Below are 21,997 nucleotides of genomic sequence, written 5' to 3'. Positions count from 1 at the left end.
AGAATGGACCGCCTGGCCACCGGGTGAAGAAAAAAAAATAAAGTGACAGGTAAAGTCACCCCGACACGCTTATTGACTGACTGAGTGTGAGGATTATCTATGTAACAGGCTTTTAGGTAGCTGGAGGAGAAAACATGTGGAGATGGTGCAGCAGAGAGACAGAGACACCCACACATGCATGAACACGCTGTCAACACAAACACAGTAAAAACTCAGTTTGGTATTTCAACCCCAACTGCTTGTTCTCTAAACATGGAGGCTTTAAAAATGTGTTTTGATTTGCAACTGCAATGTTGAAAAAATCCTATTAAAGACGTCACATTTCCACAAACAAATGCTTCTTTCCTGGTCATTCATCTATAGACATATTTTTTCTCTTCACGGATACTACATATGGAACAACAGAGACATTTTATATAAACACAAAACATTATTCTTGGAAAACTGGTTTGCATGTGGAATATATGAGGTTATCCCGCTCTTTTATTCTAGGAATTCATTGATATCATAATCTGAATTTCTATATAAATATGGACTTCCTACTAAAGAATATGCTTTAGTCTAACAAAGTCCCTTCAATGCTCCTTAGAAACTCTGTAGTCTCTGATTTGATGTTATTATCACTGGATCCTGGTGTTACTGTTGGACCAACCTATTTTTCTTCAAAAAAATGAATTTTTATGTTTGTTAGAGAGCAGGACTTATTGGTTTTTACGTTTTGTTCCCATAATGTAAAAAACTTTAGATCCTTGAGTTTGCTCGTCCATGGATCTGTTGGACTCCTGCTCCTTTTTCTTCAAGCACACCAATGGGAAGCCTGTGTACAGCTGAGGAAGGTGCGAGAGCATGAACCCGGTTAAAGTAACCGCCCGTAAGGGACTCTCAAAGACATAAAGCTAACACACCCACAGTGAGGGCGGGTATGAGAGCGAGCGCAGGGTTTTTAGCGAGAGCAACGAGTCCTGCTCCCAAACTGAGAAACCAGGCTCTGGAATTCAGAAATAAATTGATTCAAAAATATATATATAAAATGTGATATACATGTTTTTTTAAAAGATATAAAGGGAAAAAAGAAGGTCTCTGTTCCAAATACTGTTTCTTATTGGAATAACCTGATAGAAGATGTGGACTGGAAGAAAATCTGGTGCCTACCTTCCAAATACCTTGTTATAAATAAGGTTAAGGAAATTACTTTCAACATACTTCATTGATTTTATCCCTTTTCTTTTTTAATATATAAAAGGACATTGATGTGAACTGCTCTTTCTGTCATCTGACTCTAGAAAGTACACTTTATTTGTTTTGTTCTTGTCCCTGTTATAGCTTTGACAAGATATTTGTACATTTACTTCCATATATAGCCTCTGAATTCTTTATCTTATGAAAATATTTGTTGATAATATATAATATATAATATTTGTTTCCTTACTTTCCAACCAAACCAAAACCATACCATATAATGAATTTGATTGTGTTACTTTCTAAATCACATATTAACAAATTTAAACCTAGTAATTAAGCCACCCTTTATTATTTTTGATGAAATGAAATATTATATTAAACTAATTCTAATCTTTAAATATGAAAGTGATTAAACTCTGAAAGTATGTTCCCAATATGATATTTTTGTAAGACATGAACTTGTATGGCATTGACCCCTGGATGTATGTTGTATGTGTCGTGTGAGTGTTCTGAACATGTACTGTTGAATGTTCAATTTGTTAATAAGATAAATCACAGCATCTGAGTTTCTTACCTCGTAGTGGCGACTTCATGGCGGCTTCGATCATGCCCACCAGGAGCTGTAGGCTCTTGGGGTCTTGGGCCAGCCCGGAGGCGAAGGCGGCCAGAGCGTCGGCATGGCGACCAAGGTACTGAAGGGCAACACCCTGTCGGAAGTATGCCTGTGGAGGGAGAGAGGTAACAGGGAGTTAAAGAGTCATCGCGGCTCCAGTGTAGCGCCACAGCATGGGGCTTTATACAAACACATTACCAGACACACTCATTTCACGCCATTTGCATTTTTTCCACATGAGTAGTTTTCGGAACATGGCACCTCTCTCCTTTGTATTCCCATAATAGCGTGATCACTGGCTTTTTTGTACTTGTTAATTGGATTATAAGTTTTACATAAATGCACATGTTACACTATGGCTGGCTGCTTTCTCAGGAGCAACTATTGTTTTTCTATTCAATATGTTATTATTTCGGTTTGCTGCACACAAGTATAGTGCCTGGGTTTCTCTTTGGCTTTGTTTGGGGAAAAAAAGTCAAGAGGAAGAAAAAGGGAATGAGAGAGAGATAGTCAAGTCTGTCTGTAGCCCAATGAAAGAACACCCATAAATACTTCAGATTGTGCATTCCTTTAGTCGGGACACGGTGGTAGAATGATAACACAACTGGTCGGGCTCTGGTTTTGCCGTAGTTTTACATCTGATGTGCGCTGGTGTCATGTTTTGGATAGGTGAACGGCTCTTCAGGCAGGCAAACATGAAACACATTTGACATCCAGTCATTTATTCACAGAGCAGAGAAAGTCACATTGTTGCTGGTAAAAATAATTCAGTACAAGTGAGACATAAACTGCATGCGGCTGCTGACATACTGCATCTTTCTGTGGGAGACCCAAATGTTTTGGAGCATTCGTCAGATTGAAAGCTAAAACAGACGCTGTCCCTAGGATCCAAAGCTCCATCAATAACAATGTTCTTTTTTCTCTTCTTCTTCAACATGTCTGTTTGGATACTCCAGAAGAAGAAGAAAAAAGGTTTCAACCAGGCAAGTTTGTGACTCAATGTGTTTTTGTCTTAAGCCTGATCAGACAATAATCTGCTGTGAGTTGTTAAAACCTGACTCCGGTCCAGTCTAACAACAGCAACAAAGAGAGATGGAACTAGATCCGGCTCATTGTCCTCGATCCAAAACACTAAATCCAAACAAGAGAAAGCAAACTGTCTCTTAGAATAGTCCTAGCTGTGTTTGTGTGTCAGAAACGTACAATTACAGGAGCGAGGCGTGGGTGAAAATGAGGGATCAGCATTGTGTGAGGCTTAGAAACGACAGACTGTCTGTGGAGTTAAGAGTCCTGACCCCCCCGGTTTTGTGTGGTTGTGCATGTGTGTGTGGTTGTGTGTGTGGGAGGGGGCAGCAGAAGTCCGTCTGGCCACCTCCTCACACTCACAAGTTCCAAAAGTGACACAAGGGCCAATTTGCCATTAGTATCTAAGAGGCCTTTTCATTAGTCTTCTCTGTTAGCACGGCGAGGAAGTGAGAGGGGCGGGAAGGATTAAGGAAAATGAGACATGACATCGAATTTATAGAGACCAGTAATTAATTTTGCTTCCGTCCAAGCCCCCTGCTGACTACCAATCTCTCCAGACCTGCTGCCCCCCCCCCCCCCTCAACATCTCTACCTCCCATCGCTTGCATCACAACTTCATTGAAAATGACGAGGACAGAGATTAGATTCAAAGCATTAACCTTTGTTCTAACACTGTTATGATATAAGGGGAGTGCAGGCCCGGGTTTCCGCTCAATATTAATTGCATCTAGTGGCGGTGGAGTTTGAGCGGGATGCACTGGCGGGAGCGGAGAGGCCCACAAATGTTTCGCCCAAGGGGACAAAAGACATTTAAAAGCATTTCTGCCTTTGATTAGATTTAGCCTACAATATGACTGCTCTCCCAGAGGTCTTTCTTTCAATGCCTTAAGCAGCGTGCCCTGACTGAGATGACCAGGCTGAGGGAACAGATGAATAAAATAAAGCTCCCCTCAAAGAAAAATTGGAATCTTCTTTAATCCTTTTATTTCACCCTCTCCATTCCTACATAAGGCTGAAAGAGGAGACAGTGCGGAGAGTGCATTAAAATACACATGCTTGAGAATAAATGCATAAAAAGAAAGCGCCACGGCAAAAACTGACTGAAGCAATGTGCCGTAGAACATAATACGTTTTTTTCCCCTCCATTATTCTCCCACTGCCTTCAGAACACATCATATGTGGCTGCACACAGAAATACACACACAATATAACCGCAGCGTTTGCATAATCCAACAAGTCAATTCAACCAGCTGCACATAGAACAGAGGGTTCACTTGCATTTACATGACAGTGGTTGAATCCTAAATCAGCACAACACTGACAGTGACGGGCTCCACATAAACTGAGACTGACATATTTAGGTAAAAGCCTGTATAGCACCGAATGCGTGCGTACAACACTTGGTAGGTTGGCTATGCTATTGGCGAAGATTTTGCCACTCCAAAAAAATGTGTTTTAAAATTCACACTTAACAGGATCTTCTCTAAAAACACAGCAGCATCTGTTTAGAGCTGCTGCTACAGTGATTAGCACAGCCTCTAGCCACACAGAGAGAGGAACTGAGAGAGAGAGAGAGAGAGAGAGAAATGAGAGAGGTATAGTAAAGGGGTGAAGAGAAGGCTCCTCGGATTAACTCTGCCCGTCATCAGTAATAGATAAACAACTTGTGTGGTACAAAGTCAGAGCTTAATCTTTCAGCCAAAAACTATCTCCACAAACAGGATGCGTATTAGAGAATAACAAATCCAAAGGCGAAATTCGCACACAACACAGGTCCTTCTGATTCGTGATGCATCTGTTAGGCATCTTGTTCAACATGACGTCCACAAACCAAGACTTCTAATGACGTGTTTTGCCTGAAATTCTATCCGGGCTAAATTATTGAAACTTCCCGCATCTTTGCTCTCCCATCTGTTTAATGCAGCAATGTGCTGATGCCACAGAAGAGCGGATCGTGGTGGGAAGGTGTGTCGTTCTCACCCGTGGGTAAATTCTGGAGGTGCACATTATGCGCATGCGTGTCAGCAAATGTGTGTTTATGTGTGTGTGTGTGTGTGTGAGAGTAAAAGAGAGAAGGAGCAGAACAGAGAGGCTTGAAGAGACGTACGATTAAGAGAGAGGATAAAAGCTTTTCTTGTTTCTCGAACATTTTAATATTTCATGAATGCTTGTTTGATGTAGCTTTAAATATTCATGTTTTTATGCTTAGGAGGAAGAGGGAAATGATGCAAAAAAAAAAGTTATTCACTCCGGTACACTACACACTGTGGGGACCCAACATTCTCTGCGCACATATGCACCAACAAGCTCATGCACACCACAGCCGCATTTGCTCTCTTTCTCTCTAACGAGACACTTACAATGAAACATGGACAATTTTCTCCCAGTGACAGCTCTGTTGTTCACAATAAGAGCCGCAGTCGGAGCAGCTGAACAGAAAGTTGACAAGATTAAGACTGGGAGTTTGGAGGCTGCTTTCATATTAGCAGATTAATGCCTCAGCATATGTCCTTGCCCCCTCTGCAGTGCACTGTAGCCCCAGGGGTGTCCTAAGCCCCTGGGAGCATGTCTGTGTTTGCACTTGTCTCTCCGTGTTTGAGATCTGGGTCTAACAGGCTTAAAGGAGGGATTCACTCAAAGTATTTTTCAAGTAGATGTGCTGTTACACACCAAATGGAGATGAGGAATGGGGGGGTATGGTTCAGCATATGGCGATGTGGATGTGCTGTCAGTTGTGTCTCAATGCCTGTTGTGTCTGGCAAGGAGAAACAACTGACTGAAAATGGTTCCTAATCTAGCTTCACAAAAGAGAATGCACACTGAAAATAACACTGTCTCCCACAGAAACAACATGTTTGGTCAACAAGTTGTTGCACATTTCCATCTAACTTAATTTCCCCGAGCTCCACCATCAGATCTATGTAGCATTCCAAGATTAAATGCTTGCTAAATAATGTGTTATGCGTTTGTTTACCTGATTCTGGATCTGTCATTTTCAACGAGAAATCAAATTGCCAAGGTAATTTGTAAATGCTTTGTATCAAGGGCACTGGAGCTGGAAACCCGCCCATGTAGTCAGGTTGTTTACAGACAGTTGAGGCTGTTTTCTGCCACACATTCAGAGCTGTAGAATCCCAACCACGATGATGTCTCTCTAAACAGACAACATAACTCCTCGCCCTCAATGCAGGTGGCCTGTCACCGAACCGAGCGCTCCAGCTTTGCTCCAGTAGCCTAAAGCCTTGTGCGGCTTGCTGTGCCCTGAACGGTGATCAGCAATAATAGAGATGCTCTCAAATGTGGAAATCAATAGAAGCAGTGTAAGCTCCATTAAGGCCGTGCCACACCTTTCACTGCAATAGTGTGTTTAGGATACGCCTTCTGCAGATGGTTTCTGATCGCCCACTGGGCAGTTGGTGCCGGCACCACGACTCTGAGCAGAGCCCCGCTGGCGACATAATGGAACCCAAATCAGACCATCAAGCAGGGACAGCAGGCTGCAAATTCACTGCACACACACACACACAGAACACAAACTGAAGAAAAATACATCAATAACTCCTCAAGAAAACCACCCATCTATTCAGAGCAAACTGGTATTATTTCAAATCAGCCCTCCACACAGGCCAGGGGGCTGGGATCAGATTATTACAAATGGTGTGACCTGAACAAAGGGATCGCTGCTTCTCTTCCCTCTGTTTCTTGGCTCTTTAACCATAGTTGTTGTTGCCTGGTTTCCAGTGTGACCCAGATATGTCATGTGTTGACCAGGGTTTAAGACATGTGCCTCCGCCATCACTTGCACGTCTCTGCCACTACACTCTCAAGGTGACACACACACACACACACACACACGATTCGCAGGGTACACAAAATGTCAGCTGCTTAATTTAATATCCAGGGATAACTGTCGGCCATGACAAATTAGCTCGGGAGTACAGCTGGAGAAAAAAAAATACTGAATCAAATGATTGCCCTTCAACTTGACAAGCTGAAAGCCATAGGACAGCACAATGGAGAACTCTTTAATTAAATCTATTTCTGAAGCCAAATCTGTGAGTTTCAATTCATCTCTCTGCAGGTACGGATGTCTTTCCCCCAGGACCCAAGAGGTCTGAGGTCACTTCTCACAGGGGGCGGCAGTGGGGACATTACAGCCGTTCGCTTTGGGCCAAACATAAACCTCTGGCCCCGGGGTCACAGGGACAGAATCATGACACAGCTGCCTGTCTATTACAATCTCCCCAATCTAATAAGACCAAACCCTAAACCAGCAAATAACCCTGACCTACATCGATCAACTGTGTGTCCATCTGTGTGTGTGTGTGTGTGTGTGTGTGTGTGTTGTGTCAGTAAGAAAAAACAGTGACAGCCTCATTTTTCCTCACAGTGAGTGAGAGATTTCTGCCTTTAATCTAGCTAATCGATGAAAAATGTTGCTTTTTCAGGATTTTGTTTTGCCTTATATGCTTATTTGGAGGCCGTTTGTACAACAAGACCACTCGAGTCTACAGTGATTTTATGTTAACAACATAAGCCACATCAAAGGTGCGTGTTAAGCACTTATGCAAGTCAAATTGAGGCAACTTACAATCTGCATGTAGGTAGATGCAGTAAAATATTTATGATGCATTGATGTATTCCTCCCTAAGGGCGTTGTAGACTGTGGTGATTGCTGTTCCATCCAAAGCCCTTAATTAGCCCATTAGATTAGATGCCTTTAATGAGAGCAAATTAAACCGATCATTCTTTGTGGAACCGGCAATTAAAGGGTAAATGTTTCATTATTCAGTGAGCGGCGACAATAAAACCCAGGTAAAACCCAGGTTGCAAGGTAGAGGCCTCAGTGCGAAAGACGTAGTACTCTCTCGTGGCTGTGAGGAATCGATTAGCGAACTCACATCAAACTGGCAGCCAGCGCAGGACTTCAGATTGGAAAAGGTCATTGTCAGGTATGTGGAATCAATGCTGAGCACTCTGTATTCACTGTGTCTCGCATTATCTGGCTGGGGGAGGGTTTAACGTTTTCTAAAAACAATTACCAAAAGACAGCGAGAACCTTCAATGAAGAAGGTCAGGGCTTGTGATCGGGGAAGTGTCATGTGGTGAACATCCATTGTGACAGTCAGTGAAAAAGAAGATCAAACTGATATTGTTCATTTATCCCAAACAGATGAAACAGCACAGTAGCGGCAAGCTGTGGGGTTGTGACATGCTGTCACAATACACTGTTTAGAACAGGGAATTCAATTTTCTCTCTGCTACATGAGTATCCAGCAGAAATGACGCTTTTCACAAAAGAAACAGACCAATGGAAAGTGATTGACCAGCAAAACTGCAAAATGCCTGAGCTCATTCCACACATTTATTCCAATGTTAGGAAAACCCTGTCACACTCCACTGCTATGATTTATAGCACAATTTGTCACATGGATGCAGATAGCATACTCAGATTCTTATTAGCATCTTAAGAGTGTTGAGATGCGAGGCTGAGAGGGTCAGGATGCTAAACAGATTTCCGTGCCCCTCTCGACTAGATCCTTGGCTCAGCTCTGGCTCAGCGTCGCGCATAAACCCTGCAGCCACAGGGGCTGACTCTCAATTAAATTAGGCATTAATTACTTAAAGGAGCTTTAATCAATCAAGGCCAGATGGTGAACCTGAGAAAGAGAGCAAACTCTAGGCTACAGAAGTGCTTTCCATCCGGACCAGGCCAGAGCTGGCCATAAAAGGCTTTAAATAGAAAATACCTACAAGGCTAAAGCTTTCTGTAACCCCAACAAGGTTATCAAGACAAGAGCTGCGATATCCACTTGATCTTTCATGGTTTAATTGTCGCAACTGAAGCTCCCAATTATTAAAACCCATGTAATTCAAAAGTTCAACAAAAAAATCAAAATTTAAATTCAAAATTTAAGTCCTGATTATTTGTAGCCGATGGCAATTGAATGAGCAGCCCTGACCATATGTGTCCCTGATGTGTGTAGCCCCACTGTGATGGAGGAGGCTACTTGGCCCTGGTCCTGTGCTCTCCTGGCCTGAGGCACCACATCCTCTTCGATCTTCGTTTGTACTCCCCTAATTGGCTTTGACGGTGAACTCAAGCATGCCTGAAAAATACACTCTTTTGAGTAAACACTGGCTGAGAGACACATGTTCTCAACATGGGAAACCAAGCATCTCCATTAAGCATTACAATGGGTAGTCACGTCCAACCGGCCCCCTTCTCAGCACCTTCCCAACACATGACACTCTGAGCTTCACATCTCACATTACGTTGCTGCCACCTCAAATGACGGATTGAGCTTCTAATGGGAGGCTGAAGCTGTCGGGGTAAAAAATGCAACATCTTATCCACAAACCATTTTATGTGCACAAACTGAAATATGTTCAATCTGTCCTTCTCTGAGGATTCCCAAGATCCTAAAGAGAGACCAAGTCTACCAAGTCATTACCCCATGACACCGTCACACAGTAGGTACAGCTCCTAGTCAGTGTCAACACTTGAGAGTGGTTCATTTGGTTGCTCTAGCCTTATGCAGAGGTTGCTTCATCAGATAAGAGTCAGCAGTATACAGGCCGCCTGACAGTGTGGTTTCTTCAGAGCTGCCCTGCAACACTTCAAAAGACATACAGTCAGCCTTCATGGACGGCTCTAAGGAAGAGCATAGCACGAGCCCTGCTGCTTTTGATACGGCCAGTAAGGAGTCATACATGATTGAGTAGAGGCAAGCTGAATCACAGATAAGGTGCTGAAAGGCTGAGAGAGCTGAGGAGAGGAGAGGACAGGATGAGGAAAGACAATGGGGATGTAGCCCAAAGGGTTAGACATATACCACGGAGGAGGTGGAGAGACAGAGAGAGATAAAGGTTAACACGTCAAGGAGATGCCTCTTGCTATTCCTTACTTGTGTACTGTACATGTCTATTGCCATCCCGGCTATCAGAGCTCTTTATTGCATATGACCTGTTTCTCCTTCCAATCTCCCAGTGCACCAGCCGCATCAGTATACGAGGCTGTGGTGGCTGCAGCGCCATTGCTTTGCCATGCTTGTGGATGCGGAGATCTCCCCAGCGATTACCAGATAAATGCACTTCAATTCACAACACATGCGGTGCGGGTTTATATATAGACTCGCTAATTCCCCCACGGCCACACTGCAATATGAACTCCATGCTGCACCAATTTAAGTGTGAGATGAGTCCCACGTGGACAGGCTCCTCTGCTTATCATATATATGACATGCTCTGGCACATTGCAAGGCCAGGGAAAATATTAGAGGCTGGAAAAGAAGGATTACGGGTGTACCGCTGTGGATTTTCCATTATTAATGAGGAGAGTAATTTTCAGGGCTGCTTTCCCATTGAGAATTATTGGTCGATCTGATATGTAGTTGAGCAAAAGCCTAGTACCCATTTTCACAGGAGATATGTCACACCCACTGAGGAAGAACACCTGCATGGTACCGCAGCGTTTTAACAAGCACAATACTGCGAATGCACATTTTAGTAACAAGACCTCACTATTTTATCCTGCAGTTCTCACAGTCTACCCCCATTAATAGAGCTAATTGGCAGAGTTCTCCTGAAAGGAGGCGTCTGCCTCTGATAACACTGAGTGGTCCGGTAGCACATCTGCACAGACTCTGTGTTAGCTCATTAAACAGCTAGTTCCCTCAGTGTTCTTTGGCCATCACCATGCATCATTAATTGTGTCCGCCTGGTTATCACGTCAGCTGTGTTTCCCTGGCTTTGATATCTATCTCTACTGTATGCATGCTGCGTGACTTGATGGTCTGTCCAGTAATAAGATGAAGTGAACATACTGTTTTACAAGTGCAGTGCCTCAGGCTCTCGCTATGTTGACAGCAGTAGGCGATTTGTAGTGGGATAGGGGGGATGCCCCTTTAAACCAAAATGACCAAAAAAACACCTGTTCTGAAAACCTGAGTATTCTGCCATCCTCTGTCAGCCATCACATCCCCTAAAAGAGGGAGGGTTGCATGTGCAGATAGAGAATTTGTGTGAGCATCCTATTGTTAGTGCCACAGATTATTTTTTTAAAGATGAAAACGGAATGGCACAAAAGAAGAGGAAGACACCACTATTTGTCCACCTCCACCTCCCACACAAACATAGTGACCGTCTGTCACAGTCTGATTAATCATCAGCAGCAGATATTCTACCCATGTCACTCGGCGCTAAAACATCCATAAAGGTTTCACCGTCTTCTGCATGTAGGCAGGATTCAGCATTAACTCACTTTTGCGCTTTCACACGACAAGTAAATGGTTCTCTTCTGCAGGGGTGTCACCTGTCCCGACCACCCCCCTGGAGAAATTAACAAATCTCCTACTGGTTGACAGGTCTATCATTTTGGTGTCCATGTCAAACTTCCCCATGGGGACAATAAAGCATATATGCAGATCTAAATCCCTCTTCCTTACCACCTGTGGAAGCTTTATATGATAAAAAAAAGTAAAATATGTTAATCGAAACTCCTCTGGCAACTGGTCTCAACATGAAAGCACCACACCACCCAAATGCATACACACACACACACACATAAACACACAGCGAGCCAAATAAAGACACTCGCTCTGAGCTATGAGTCATACTGTGGGTGCCAACAATCCATGGGGCTCGCTGCACCCAGCTGGCTATAGTAGCAGAATGTATTAATTTTCTCATTTAGAAATAAACATATACAAATAGATTAATGGTGTTTGATCAGCTTGGCAGAGCGATGGCAATTAGTATGCATGGGTGGCAGGAGGCATGATGCATGATTTTTGTATGTGCTTAGCGCATGTGGCAGCTCTTAAAAATGAGATGGAATGATAAGCCATTTGACAAATATGTTCATAAGCACTATAGCTTCCAAGGAGAGGGCTGTACTACGAGGAAAAGAGTTAGCGATGCAGGGGAAGAAGAAAGGAAGGGGGAGAGGACAGTGGAGCCATGGGAGCTAAGAGAGAGGGAGCGCAAGCGTATAAAACCAGGGCGAGGGGAAAGCAGCCCTCATTTCATACTACACAGAGTTTGGCAATTACTGGTGACAGGGGCTCGCACCAGAATGGGGAAAAGATTGTTCCGGACAAGCAAGACTCTGTTTGCTTTGTTAAAAGTAATTAATCACTGTGGCCACAGAGGAATGGTGCCCTGAGTGTGTCGGTGTGTCTGTGTGTTTAGCCATATGTGAATACATGTCCGAAACAGCTGAAGTGAGAGAAGAGGAGGAGGCGTAGTGAAGAGGAGAACTTTGGGGAAATAAAAAAAGAAGTAGATGGAGGAAAGAGGGAAGGAAGCGAGGAACATGCGTACACTGCACCCATTTATTCACACCCATGCCCTCCAGAGAACCTGCAGAGCAATCCATCATAAGAGCCCAATCCGCACCCACTGAGCAGAGAACTACAGTAAACTGTGGATAAAGGAGGCAGACAGGGGGGAAAATAAGGAGGAATTCTCCTTCTTTCACCTTCACTTTGCTCTAAGTGAAATGAAGGTGTTACATCTTCTGCTGCAGGCGACTTACACCTCCTTAATATCAAACAACATTTGCTCTATTTTACACGTCTCTCCCTCTCACAAAGTTACTTCTCTCTAAAATGAAAAACAGAGTATTTCAGTGCAGTCCTCGAAAATTCTGTAATTCTCCATCCAAGATTTTAATTGCTCATACAACCAGATTTAATCTAAAAATGTTCTTGTTTTTATCACATTAGACACCCTACTCCTTCTTGTGATTACAGTGATTCTACAGATCCTGTGTAAACTCAAAGCTAATTCCTCTTCTACTGCTGGACAGTTATCGAGCTGGCAAACCAAGTGGGTCATAATTATGTTTTAATTGTGTTAAGTTTTGTTCTTGCAGCAAATATAAAAAAGCAAAGAGAGGAGAGAATTTAGACTGTGCCTACTGTAAATCCCATTAGGTCTCACACACACACACACACACACACACACACACACACACACACACACACACACACACACACACACACACACACACACACACACACACACACACACACACACACACACACACACACACACAGAGAGAGAGAGAGAGAGAGACAGATACTGCCCCGAAGCTTTCAGTGCTGTGAACCACACTCCTCCACCCCACCCTCCACACTGCAGTGATAACAACAGCAGGAGCCCAGAACCACAACCTTGATCAATAAGACTACACGTACACACACACACATACATACACACAGACACACACACACAGGGAAGTCCAGTGATCCCACAGTAGCTGGGGGTGTTAGTGAAATGGGTGTCACTGGGACGGTGGGAAAATTGGATAAGAAATTGTGAAATCACGAGTGGAGTAGAGGGAAAAAAAGATAGAAGGTTAGTGCATGAGAATACTATGGGTGTTCTCCAGTGTCATATTTCTATCCCTGAGCTAGAGAGTTGGAAGGGCAGCAGCTGCAGCAGAGAAATGGCCAAAGCTTTGAGAAAGCGCTCATTGAAGTGTTGGCTGTGCAGCCGCAGGCCTGGACACTAATAGAAACAGAAGCCAGGGACCTATCTGTGTCAGAGCCTCAGCTGAGCAGAATACTAAATCCTCCCCCCGTGCTAATGATTACCCCGAGCAAGGTGCAGGTCCTCAACAGCACTTTGCAAATCACCAAACCTGCAAATTCAAATTAGCACATTGTCCGGGCCCGCAGGTCTCCACTCGCAGCTCTGTGGTGCAATACCTCGAGGACTCCGTTTGGCTAATAAGAGCAATGATTATCGGGCTGAAGCCAAATACTGAAGGCTTTGTGTCTCCACACTGGGCTTCTTGCATCTCTGTAATGATGCAACAGTTTGCCTGAGCAGCGCCAGCCTGTAGGGTTGAGGGTGGGGGTTAGGAATACTAGTGGCATGATAAATGGTGAGAAGGTGAGAAGACCCCCCCCATTCTCCATCTAGAGTGTATGAATTACCTATCAGGCTACCCAGGGAGTGATGACCCCAGTCGATGTAGCCAGCCCCGCCGCCATCATTTACTGAGCCACTAGCCCCTGTTTCAGACCCGGCCATAACTTACAAACACACACACACACACACACACACAGACACACACACACACACACACACACACGACCATTTAAGGAGGACTCACTCTCATAACTTATTATTAGGCGCCACGGTGTGTGAGTGATGTTCTATTACTTAAGTACAATACAGATATTGAGGTATATTATATCACGCTTACTGTGGTAATTATAAAAGATGAGCAGAGGGTCCGTGCTCTCACATCTGCTACATTTAATACTCTGTTTACCTGCAGAGTGTGAGCCCATATTAGTCTTAATATGTCGGCGCACAACAAAAGCACAGTTACACACTTTCTTTTTTTTTTTTTACTTATATACTCCTCTCTACAAACTGTGGTGCGTCTCGCTGTGCTGGGAAATAGGTTACTGCACATTTCCTATTTCCTAACACTATCCTTCCTGTATCATTTATCATGTTGTGGCATTAAGATAACATCCTGCGTTAAGCCATCTTCTAGTGCTACTCTATGAATAAACTTTCTAATATCAGCCAGTGATGGCTCATTATGCTGGCCTATCATGCTGGGCCTCTTTTAAAGTGTTTTCTCTCTTGGGTAAAAGAAGAGAAAAAAGCTACACACGCTCCTATGCTTTTTCCATGCTGCTGGATTAAGCATCCTGTTTTAAACATTTTTCTGCTGCTTTTCCCCAGAGCCTGTGGAGATGAATAGAGCTTTGGAGTGTTGAGAGAGAATTTCATTCAACCTGTAGTGCTTCATGTTCCCCTGAGGCAGTTTCCCTTCCTCTGTCAGGGGTCTGAAACCTAAACAACCCTGAGGAGAGGGCCAGGAAACCACTCATCTACTGTACAAACATGGTAAGCACAGACATGGTGCAGCAGCACGCTGTTTACAAGCAGCTAGATCACTCCAGATCATTCTCTGAAGAGGTCTGATGAAGATATATTCATATACAGCAATACCATTAGAACATCAGGTTCAGAGATGCTCGGAACTTTCTTATAGATCAAAATCAAGATATACCTTTAAAATAAATGTTATGTTAAAATACTAATTGTGACAAATGGCTGCTGAAATAAACATCAGATTTAATGTTTTTTTTACTTTGTGGAAATATAAACCAATACTTAGAGCATGGGTTAAAAGAGAAGATAAAAATCATGTCTCTGGTGCAGTGCCCACTTTCAACTTGCCTGTTTGGAATGGGCTGATTGCTTGTCCTATGTGGTAAAGCTGGTTGCAGCTTTCTTTCTGAAACTGAAACAGTAACCTGCAGCAATTGTCCACAGAATCCTGAAGCTGCTGCACAAAGAGCTGTTCACCTTTTTATTCAAAGTTTAATAAAGCTCGAATTAGTACGCAGAGCCCCGAACTGGAGGATCAATTGTTGTTGCCATTAATCGACAACATCACTAAAGCTGATGAGTACCTGCTGGGGCAACTTCAGAGCGCAAGTCGCCTGTTTATAAAACTTCATATTTATATTATCGTATCACATGTCTAAATCGCACCAAATTTGACACTTCCTTTGGGCCCTTAACAACACACACAGCAATGGAGAAACTGATTAGATGAACAATTCTCAAGATATACACATATATTCCACAAACTTTCATTAATTAAATATTAATTAAAATCCTCTGTATCAAACACTACGTGACAAAAAGCACATGCTCCTAAACAAACTAAAAACCAAAACACAACTATGCAAATTATGTGGACGGATTTAAATGTGCGTGTGTGCATGTGCGTGCTCCCCTTTTATCGGTGAGTCGTCTTATTGAACCATCGCCTGGAGAGACCAGAGTAATTACCCCGTCCCTCACAACACCTTTTGGACGTTGGGCAGGATTCGATGTGCTGCTCCAAATGTCACACACCTCAGCTGGCAATTAAGCACCACTTTCTCTCATTCTCTGGTTTAATGGGCTTCCTCTGCTGAAAATAAAAACTGTGAGGTGTTCTCATATCACATTACTCAAAGGGTATAGTGATTTTATAGAGCATAATTTGCAGGTATTCACAGGTTATTACGCTCAATTAGTGCAAGGGGATGTAATTGATTGGTGGTAATTTAACATTCACCTGTAAATACGGATGGTACATGGCATTTTCTATTTGATTGGCATTTGTAAGCTGAAAAACGTTCGACTGCAATGAGAGTCTGAAGTCCCATCCAATATTTGTCCTGCAATAAATCATCAAGTTTCTAAAAGAAATCCATCCATCCATCATCTATACTGCTCATCCTTTTTTGAGGGTTGTGAGGGGAGTTGGAGCCAATCCCAGCTGACATTGGGCGAGACATGGGGTAAAGTCATGGACAGGTCGCCAGCGTATCGCAGGGCCAACATCCAGAGACAAAAAACGATTCACATTCACACCTACAGGTAATTTAGAGTCTCCAATTAACCTAAACCCAATCTGAAAAACCCATGCAGACATGTTAACATGTTAAACTCCACCAGATTTCTTGCTGTGAGTGACAACCACTGCAGCACCATGCAGCCCTTTAAAAGAAATACTAGATTTAAAAATGTTAATGTTGTTTGCTCACATTTCAAAGATTTTATGATTCTATTTTATAAAATAGAACATTCTGTCGCCTAAATGGTTTCAAAGGGTTATTGAAACAATTGGGTCACTGATGGAGAATTTGCATATCATGTTTGTCGCCAGAGCAGAAACATTAGGTGATTAATTGCCCACAACAAATCAAAACAGCAGGTCAGAGAGCAGCCACACTTAATGCAAACACCAGCCAGAGCAAAGTTTAACACCACTCTCCTGTCAATGCTCATTCAGGGAGACCTGAGTCACATCCACTGTACTCTAGTGAGGCTGTTCACCCCAGTGTCACCCTGCAATGTGTAAAGTCCAATTAATAGTGCTGTATATGCATGTGTGTCACAAAGGCAGCTGCCATACCCCCCCCTTCTTCCGGGGCATGCCTGCAACGGGTGCTCAGTGTTTATGTCACCTCTTAATTGCATTTTTTTCCCATGGTAGAGGTATGGCTTTGTGCAGACGCCCCGAGGAAGAAAAAGAAGGTCAGGCTGCCAATTTGGAGTTGGCAAGTCTAGAGTAGCGGCAGCACTTAGTTTCGCTTGAGAAGAGAATGGAGAGCTGCTGCTCATCTATGGAAACCAGGACAAACAAAAGAGATAAGTGAAGGGGAAAGGAAGACAAATCTCCCTCCTCTCTCTGCTGCTGTGAGGCTCTGGGGGGAGTGACACCAGGCTTAAAGAGAAACCCCATGTTGCCCAGCTACCTGTGAATGGACAGGGACAACACGGAAGGGACGGATTTTCAGAAGGACAACTTAAAGTCGCGTACCGCTGAGAATATACAAAACAAATAAACCAGAATATCTCTAATATCCATTTATTCAGAGTGTTCTCACAGAGGAATGCCCATGTCTCTCTCAATAGAAGCATAATTAGGTAAATATATTGATTCACTACCTGAAAAACCAATGAACTGTCTCATCTCTGGCCTCGAAACATGTCAACTTCATCGACAATGATGGTGATGCATCAAATGACAGTTGGTACTAAATCACAGCTCTTATTCTATGACCCTGACTTTATAAACATGACTGTGGAAGACCTAGAACTAACACCGGCTTTCAAAGTCACTTAAAGAACAAACAGGGAAGCTGAAGTAAATCATACCGGCACCTTATGATAAAATGTCATGTAGCCCAGAGGCGTTTTCATCTGCCCGGGGTGATTAATGGAATTCACTGATCTGTTCCTGTTCGAGACGGGGATGCTCTGTAACCTTAAATAGATTTTTCTTTGCAGAGGAAATAAATTCCCCCCAAAATCTCAAAGTGAGAGATAAAAAAAAACTAAAAAACTAAAAAAGGAATAAAGAATATGAGCCATGGGCACTGGCCTTCATTGTTATAGGTGGTGAAAGTGTTACAGTCATTAAAGACTCCACTGCAAGAAAATGAAATACAGTGCTTACACTGCCTAAATAACAAATGGCCTTTCAGCAATGTTAAGGGATGTGTGCCCCAGTTGCAACTTTGCCTTCTCCAACTTGAACGGATACGGTTTGACAAAGAGCCAGTGAACCCTGGACTTTTCGTTTCTTTCCATTTCAGAGTAATTTCCATTAAACCATCTCATTGTGGCAGGAGGGCGGAGGAAAGAGAGAGAGAGAGGGCGAGGGAGAATGAAAGGATAAGGGGCAAAGGTAGTTAAGAGGCAGCCGGTTTGGGACTGCATGCACACAGAAGAAAGGATAAGATTAGGGCCAACAGTGTACTCTATCTTTCACCACTGCACTCTGTTTGAGCCCCGCCAAAAGTAGAACCTAAAACTAGGGAAAAAGAAAGAGAATAATTTCCTTGTGACGAAAAAATCAGTTCCAGGGAAACTACATTTTGCAACATGAAAAGAAGAAAGAAGTCTACTCTATGACCAGGCTTCTCTCGCAGGGGTGACTTACACAACAAAGGACGGAGGCTATTTAAAAAAGCAGGCAGCATAATCTCCATAGATCCCCCTTTTTGCATTCCAGTGTGTCTGGGTCAAACTGTCGGTCCGTCTCCCGCTCTCGCAGACTGTCGGTCACAATCCAGAGTGTCACTGCGCCAAGTCAGGATGACATGGCAGCTCTGGTCAGGAGTTCATCATGGGTCAACAACTGGGTCCCACCCAAGGGGACATCGTGTTGTTTATGGAAAGGGAAAGTGTCTGCAGGAAGTCAGCCATGAAGACCTGGTCTTATTTATGCAAATATATCTGTATTACACATGGCGGAGGTGGTGGAATAATTGCCAACTGATACAATTAAAGCTTGATATTTTTTCTCTTAGGGTATACAAAGATACATCATCGGAGGTGAAGGATGGGACAGGTAGGTGGCAGGTGAAGGGTGAGGAAGTCAGGTCACTCAACAAAAACACAGCCATCACACCAGTGGTGACCCATCTGACCTGAATAATGTGCCCCCCCCCCCCCCCCACACACACACACACACACACAGCACAGTTACACTACAGCAGTGTCTGCCACACAGTTTCTGCAGCTGCCTCTGCCCTTCAGTCATGAACTAACATTCACTGAATCCAGACAAACAAAAAACTGAGTGGTTCCTGACACCCTGCTCAATTGCAGAGGTATATTTATCACAGCCCCCAGACAAACCTCAAACAGCAAAGCTCAATCCAAGTGCTACACCACAACTACTATCTCCTAGCAGCAGATGTGAATATGGCAATTACAGGGTAGTTATCCTCAAACAGCGCCACCTTAAAACCCCCTCGTCCGCTCATGACCCAAACCACACTCATGACCTTGCGCGGGAAAGGATACAGCCATTACTGAGAATCACCCTAAACACTTGGCTTTCAACTGGGCTGAAAATTGGTGGAGCCTTTGAACATTATGCCGCATGCTGAAAAAGAGCCTCAGTGCTGGCCCTGGGGGACCCCAAGGCTTGGCCTCACTCTCTCATGTTTTTCAAAACACAACCATTGACATAAATGAAAAGAAAATACGTTTGAGAGGGGAAAAAAGACTGCCAAGAGGAAAAGGACATGGCAGTAAAGGGGCAAGAGATTGCAATGACCCTAAGGACCTAAGTAAGACATTTGAGGTCATTTCTGAGCAGATATAAAAGTTATTAACACAAACTGAATAAATGTCTCTTACTCTTCAGTCTCTCAAGGGTTCCCTCCTCCCATGCAGCATTTCTTTCCTTATGGGAGCAAATCCCTTTCAGAAGTGCTCATTTTGATGATGCAGACTCTTCTTGGTCTCTGAGGAGCAATTACAGCTGCCCTGTCAAATACCACAATCCTCTAAAGGACCAGTTCACCGCTTGAGGGGCCCACTCGTACCCCTTGAAACCCTATTTTCAACCTCTGTGAAAGTTGGTGCACACTCACCCTTGAACTCAAATGAACACAGTCCAAGACAACACCAGGGCGATAATGAAAATAGCATCCTCGTCAACACTGGGATCCACCGCCATACCTCAACCTATCAACCCCTACCATGACCCCAGACCCCCCAAACCCCTGCAGGCACACCTTTCAAAGACAACCTCTATCCATTTTTTAACTCCCTGGTGAACAAACCCTTATTAGGGCAGGGAATCCAATTCTCTTTCCAAGGCAGACCTTGAAGTCCCCAGTAGCCCACCCACATCTGTTGAAGAGGGTTGCCATCATTGATGCCTCTATTCAATCAGCTCCATGGCTAGGAGGTGAGAGAGGGCGGCAGGCCAGATGGGTGGTATCTCCTCATCATTCCCGCTGTGTGTGGTTTCTCGTGGGCGTGAAGCACTGGCTGGCCCTCAACCTTAATTAATCACCTCCTGAGGCCAGAGTGGCACAACAGCAAAGGGTCCAAACTCAGCCCACCTAACACCAAAGCTCCCTGAAGGAGGTGAGAAGTGTAAAGCAGCACAGCCTCCATGCTAATGACAGTGTATGCAGTTGGCCGGCTGCAAGACCTGAACCCCCAGCCAATTAAATGCACCCACAGAGGGGGCTGCAATGAAATACTAGTTGCATGAATATCACATCACCATTGCTTGTCTGCTGCATGTCATTAGGTTCGATACTCATGTGGACCATCACCTGCCTACCTAAGGAGTCCATGCGAGTGGCCTTATAGTACGTAGCCGTCATAGCATCCTTCCAGAGTGGATATCGTCATTCTTTTTTGCAGCACTGCAGTGATGGAGCTAATTATCAGGGCTGATGAAAGACGAGGCTGGACAATGTTAACGTCAGTAGCATGAGAGAGAGGCTCTGAGCTCTCATCTGAATTGGGAGTACAGGGTACAGAGCCAGGCCCAGTTAAGTGAAGGTTAGATTACTTCATACACCGAGAGAGCTGAAACATTTAAACCACTGTCATCTACAATAAGGAGCCTTTGTCCAGTTTCAGCAGCTTCGAAGACTCCACCTCTGGATCTGGAGCTCTTAAACTCATGTGCTAAACCAAACAGAGAATTACATTTAAGATAAATTAGCATAATAGAGGTGGGCGATATACTGCGGCTTGTTCTACATGGGATGTAGTGAATGAATACATCATGAACATCAATAGTAGCATAATATAATATAAGCTGCTGGCATGAGACTGGCTTTTATGTTTTGCGTCTTGCTCCCTCTCTTTATTACATGTACCAACTGCTGCTGTGCGACAATGCTACTGTGCATTAACCAACTTGGATGCGATTGACCTGTGAGCCCAGTCTCAGTGCACACACAATACACTCTCATGCACACCCTGAATGATAGGCACACAGAGAGGGCCAGTACAGAGTAAGACATGGTGGGTAAAAAACATTATGGATTTTTGTGACGCCCCAAGGCCCACAGATGCACAGGCCCATCTGGATTTGTCTGAAAATGGCCACAGCTGAATCTGACCTCTCAGGGGACCTTTTGAAGGGGGCCTCTTACTTGACCCATGGGCCATGTGAACCATTTACCATTGTCACACAGTCACACCTGACACCCCAGTGCTCCCGCTACAATTCTACCTCCTTTAAAACAGTTGCTCCATCTGTCTTATAATACGTTGACCTGTACAGAACAGATTGAAACAAACAATATTTTCTATAGAATCTTCAGACAAGGGAATATTTTTGAATACTATATTTCAACATTAACAACAATTTGTGGAAATCATAAACTGATGTGATAACATATAACACAGAGCTTTTGGCTTATACAGGCTGATGATCCAGTATCTGCTCTTACACTAAGCATAGTACGTGTAAATTATAGGTGAAAATAAAATTAATAACATGATACAGCCTCAAAAATATCACAATATCATTTACCCCGCCATTTTTCAATCTTAACAAATTAATAAACAGCTATCATCAATGTCTTATAGGAAGCTAAACCTGTTTTTAATGGTGCTCTGATGAAGTTTTAATTGCACACCTTGCAATTCACTCACCATATCTCTGCACTTTCATGTTTCTGGCCTTGGCGAAGCAATTCTACACAGCAACATGTAACTGGCTGACACACCCATTGCAGCAGACCCTCCTCCCACGATGATGGAGAACCCATGTGTCTGTTTTCTGTTTCTGTTTTCAGGGATTATCTCAGAGAATATAAAGGCCATGACTAGATTTATAAAGTGTGCTTGTGGGGGGTGAGTAAATGTAGC

General features: G+C 43.6%; 1 protein-coding gene across 3 annotated transcripts in view; it reads right to left on the bottom strand.

Annotated features, from left to right (window-relative positions):
- The window catches only part of LOC117767421 (tetratricopeptide repeat protein 28-like), a 183,112-nt gene that overhangs the window by 68,533 nt on the left and 92,582 nt on the right, over window positions 1-21,997 (bottom strand). For all 3 annotated transcript variants that reach the window (XM_034595037.1, XM_034595038.1, XM_034595039.1), the window contains one exon: window positions 1,757-1,904. In XM_034595037.1, coding sequence (XP_034450928.1) covers window positions 1,757-1,904 — 148 coding nt within the window. The remainder of the gene's footprint in view (window positions 1-1,756; window positions 1,905-21,997) is intronic.

Source organism: Hippoglossus hippoglossus, chromosome 9 (genome assembly GCF_009819705.1).
Source record: "Hippoglossus hippoglossus isolate fHipHip1 chromosome 9, fHipHip1.pri, whole genome shotgun sequence".
NCBI lineage: Eukaryota > Metazoa > Chordata > Actinopteri > Pleuronectiformes > Pleuronectidae > Hippoglossus > Hippoglossus hippoglossus.
Note: the sequence above shows the minus strand (reverse complement) of the source record. Positions and strands in the feature narration are given on the sequence as shown.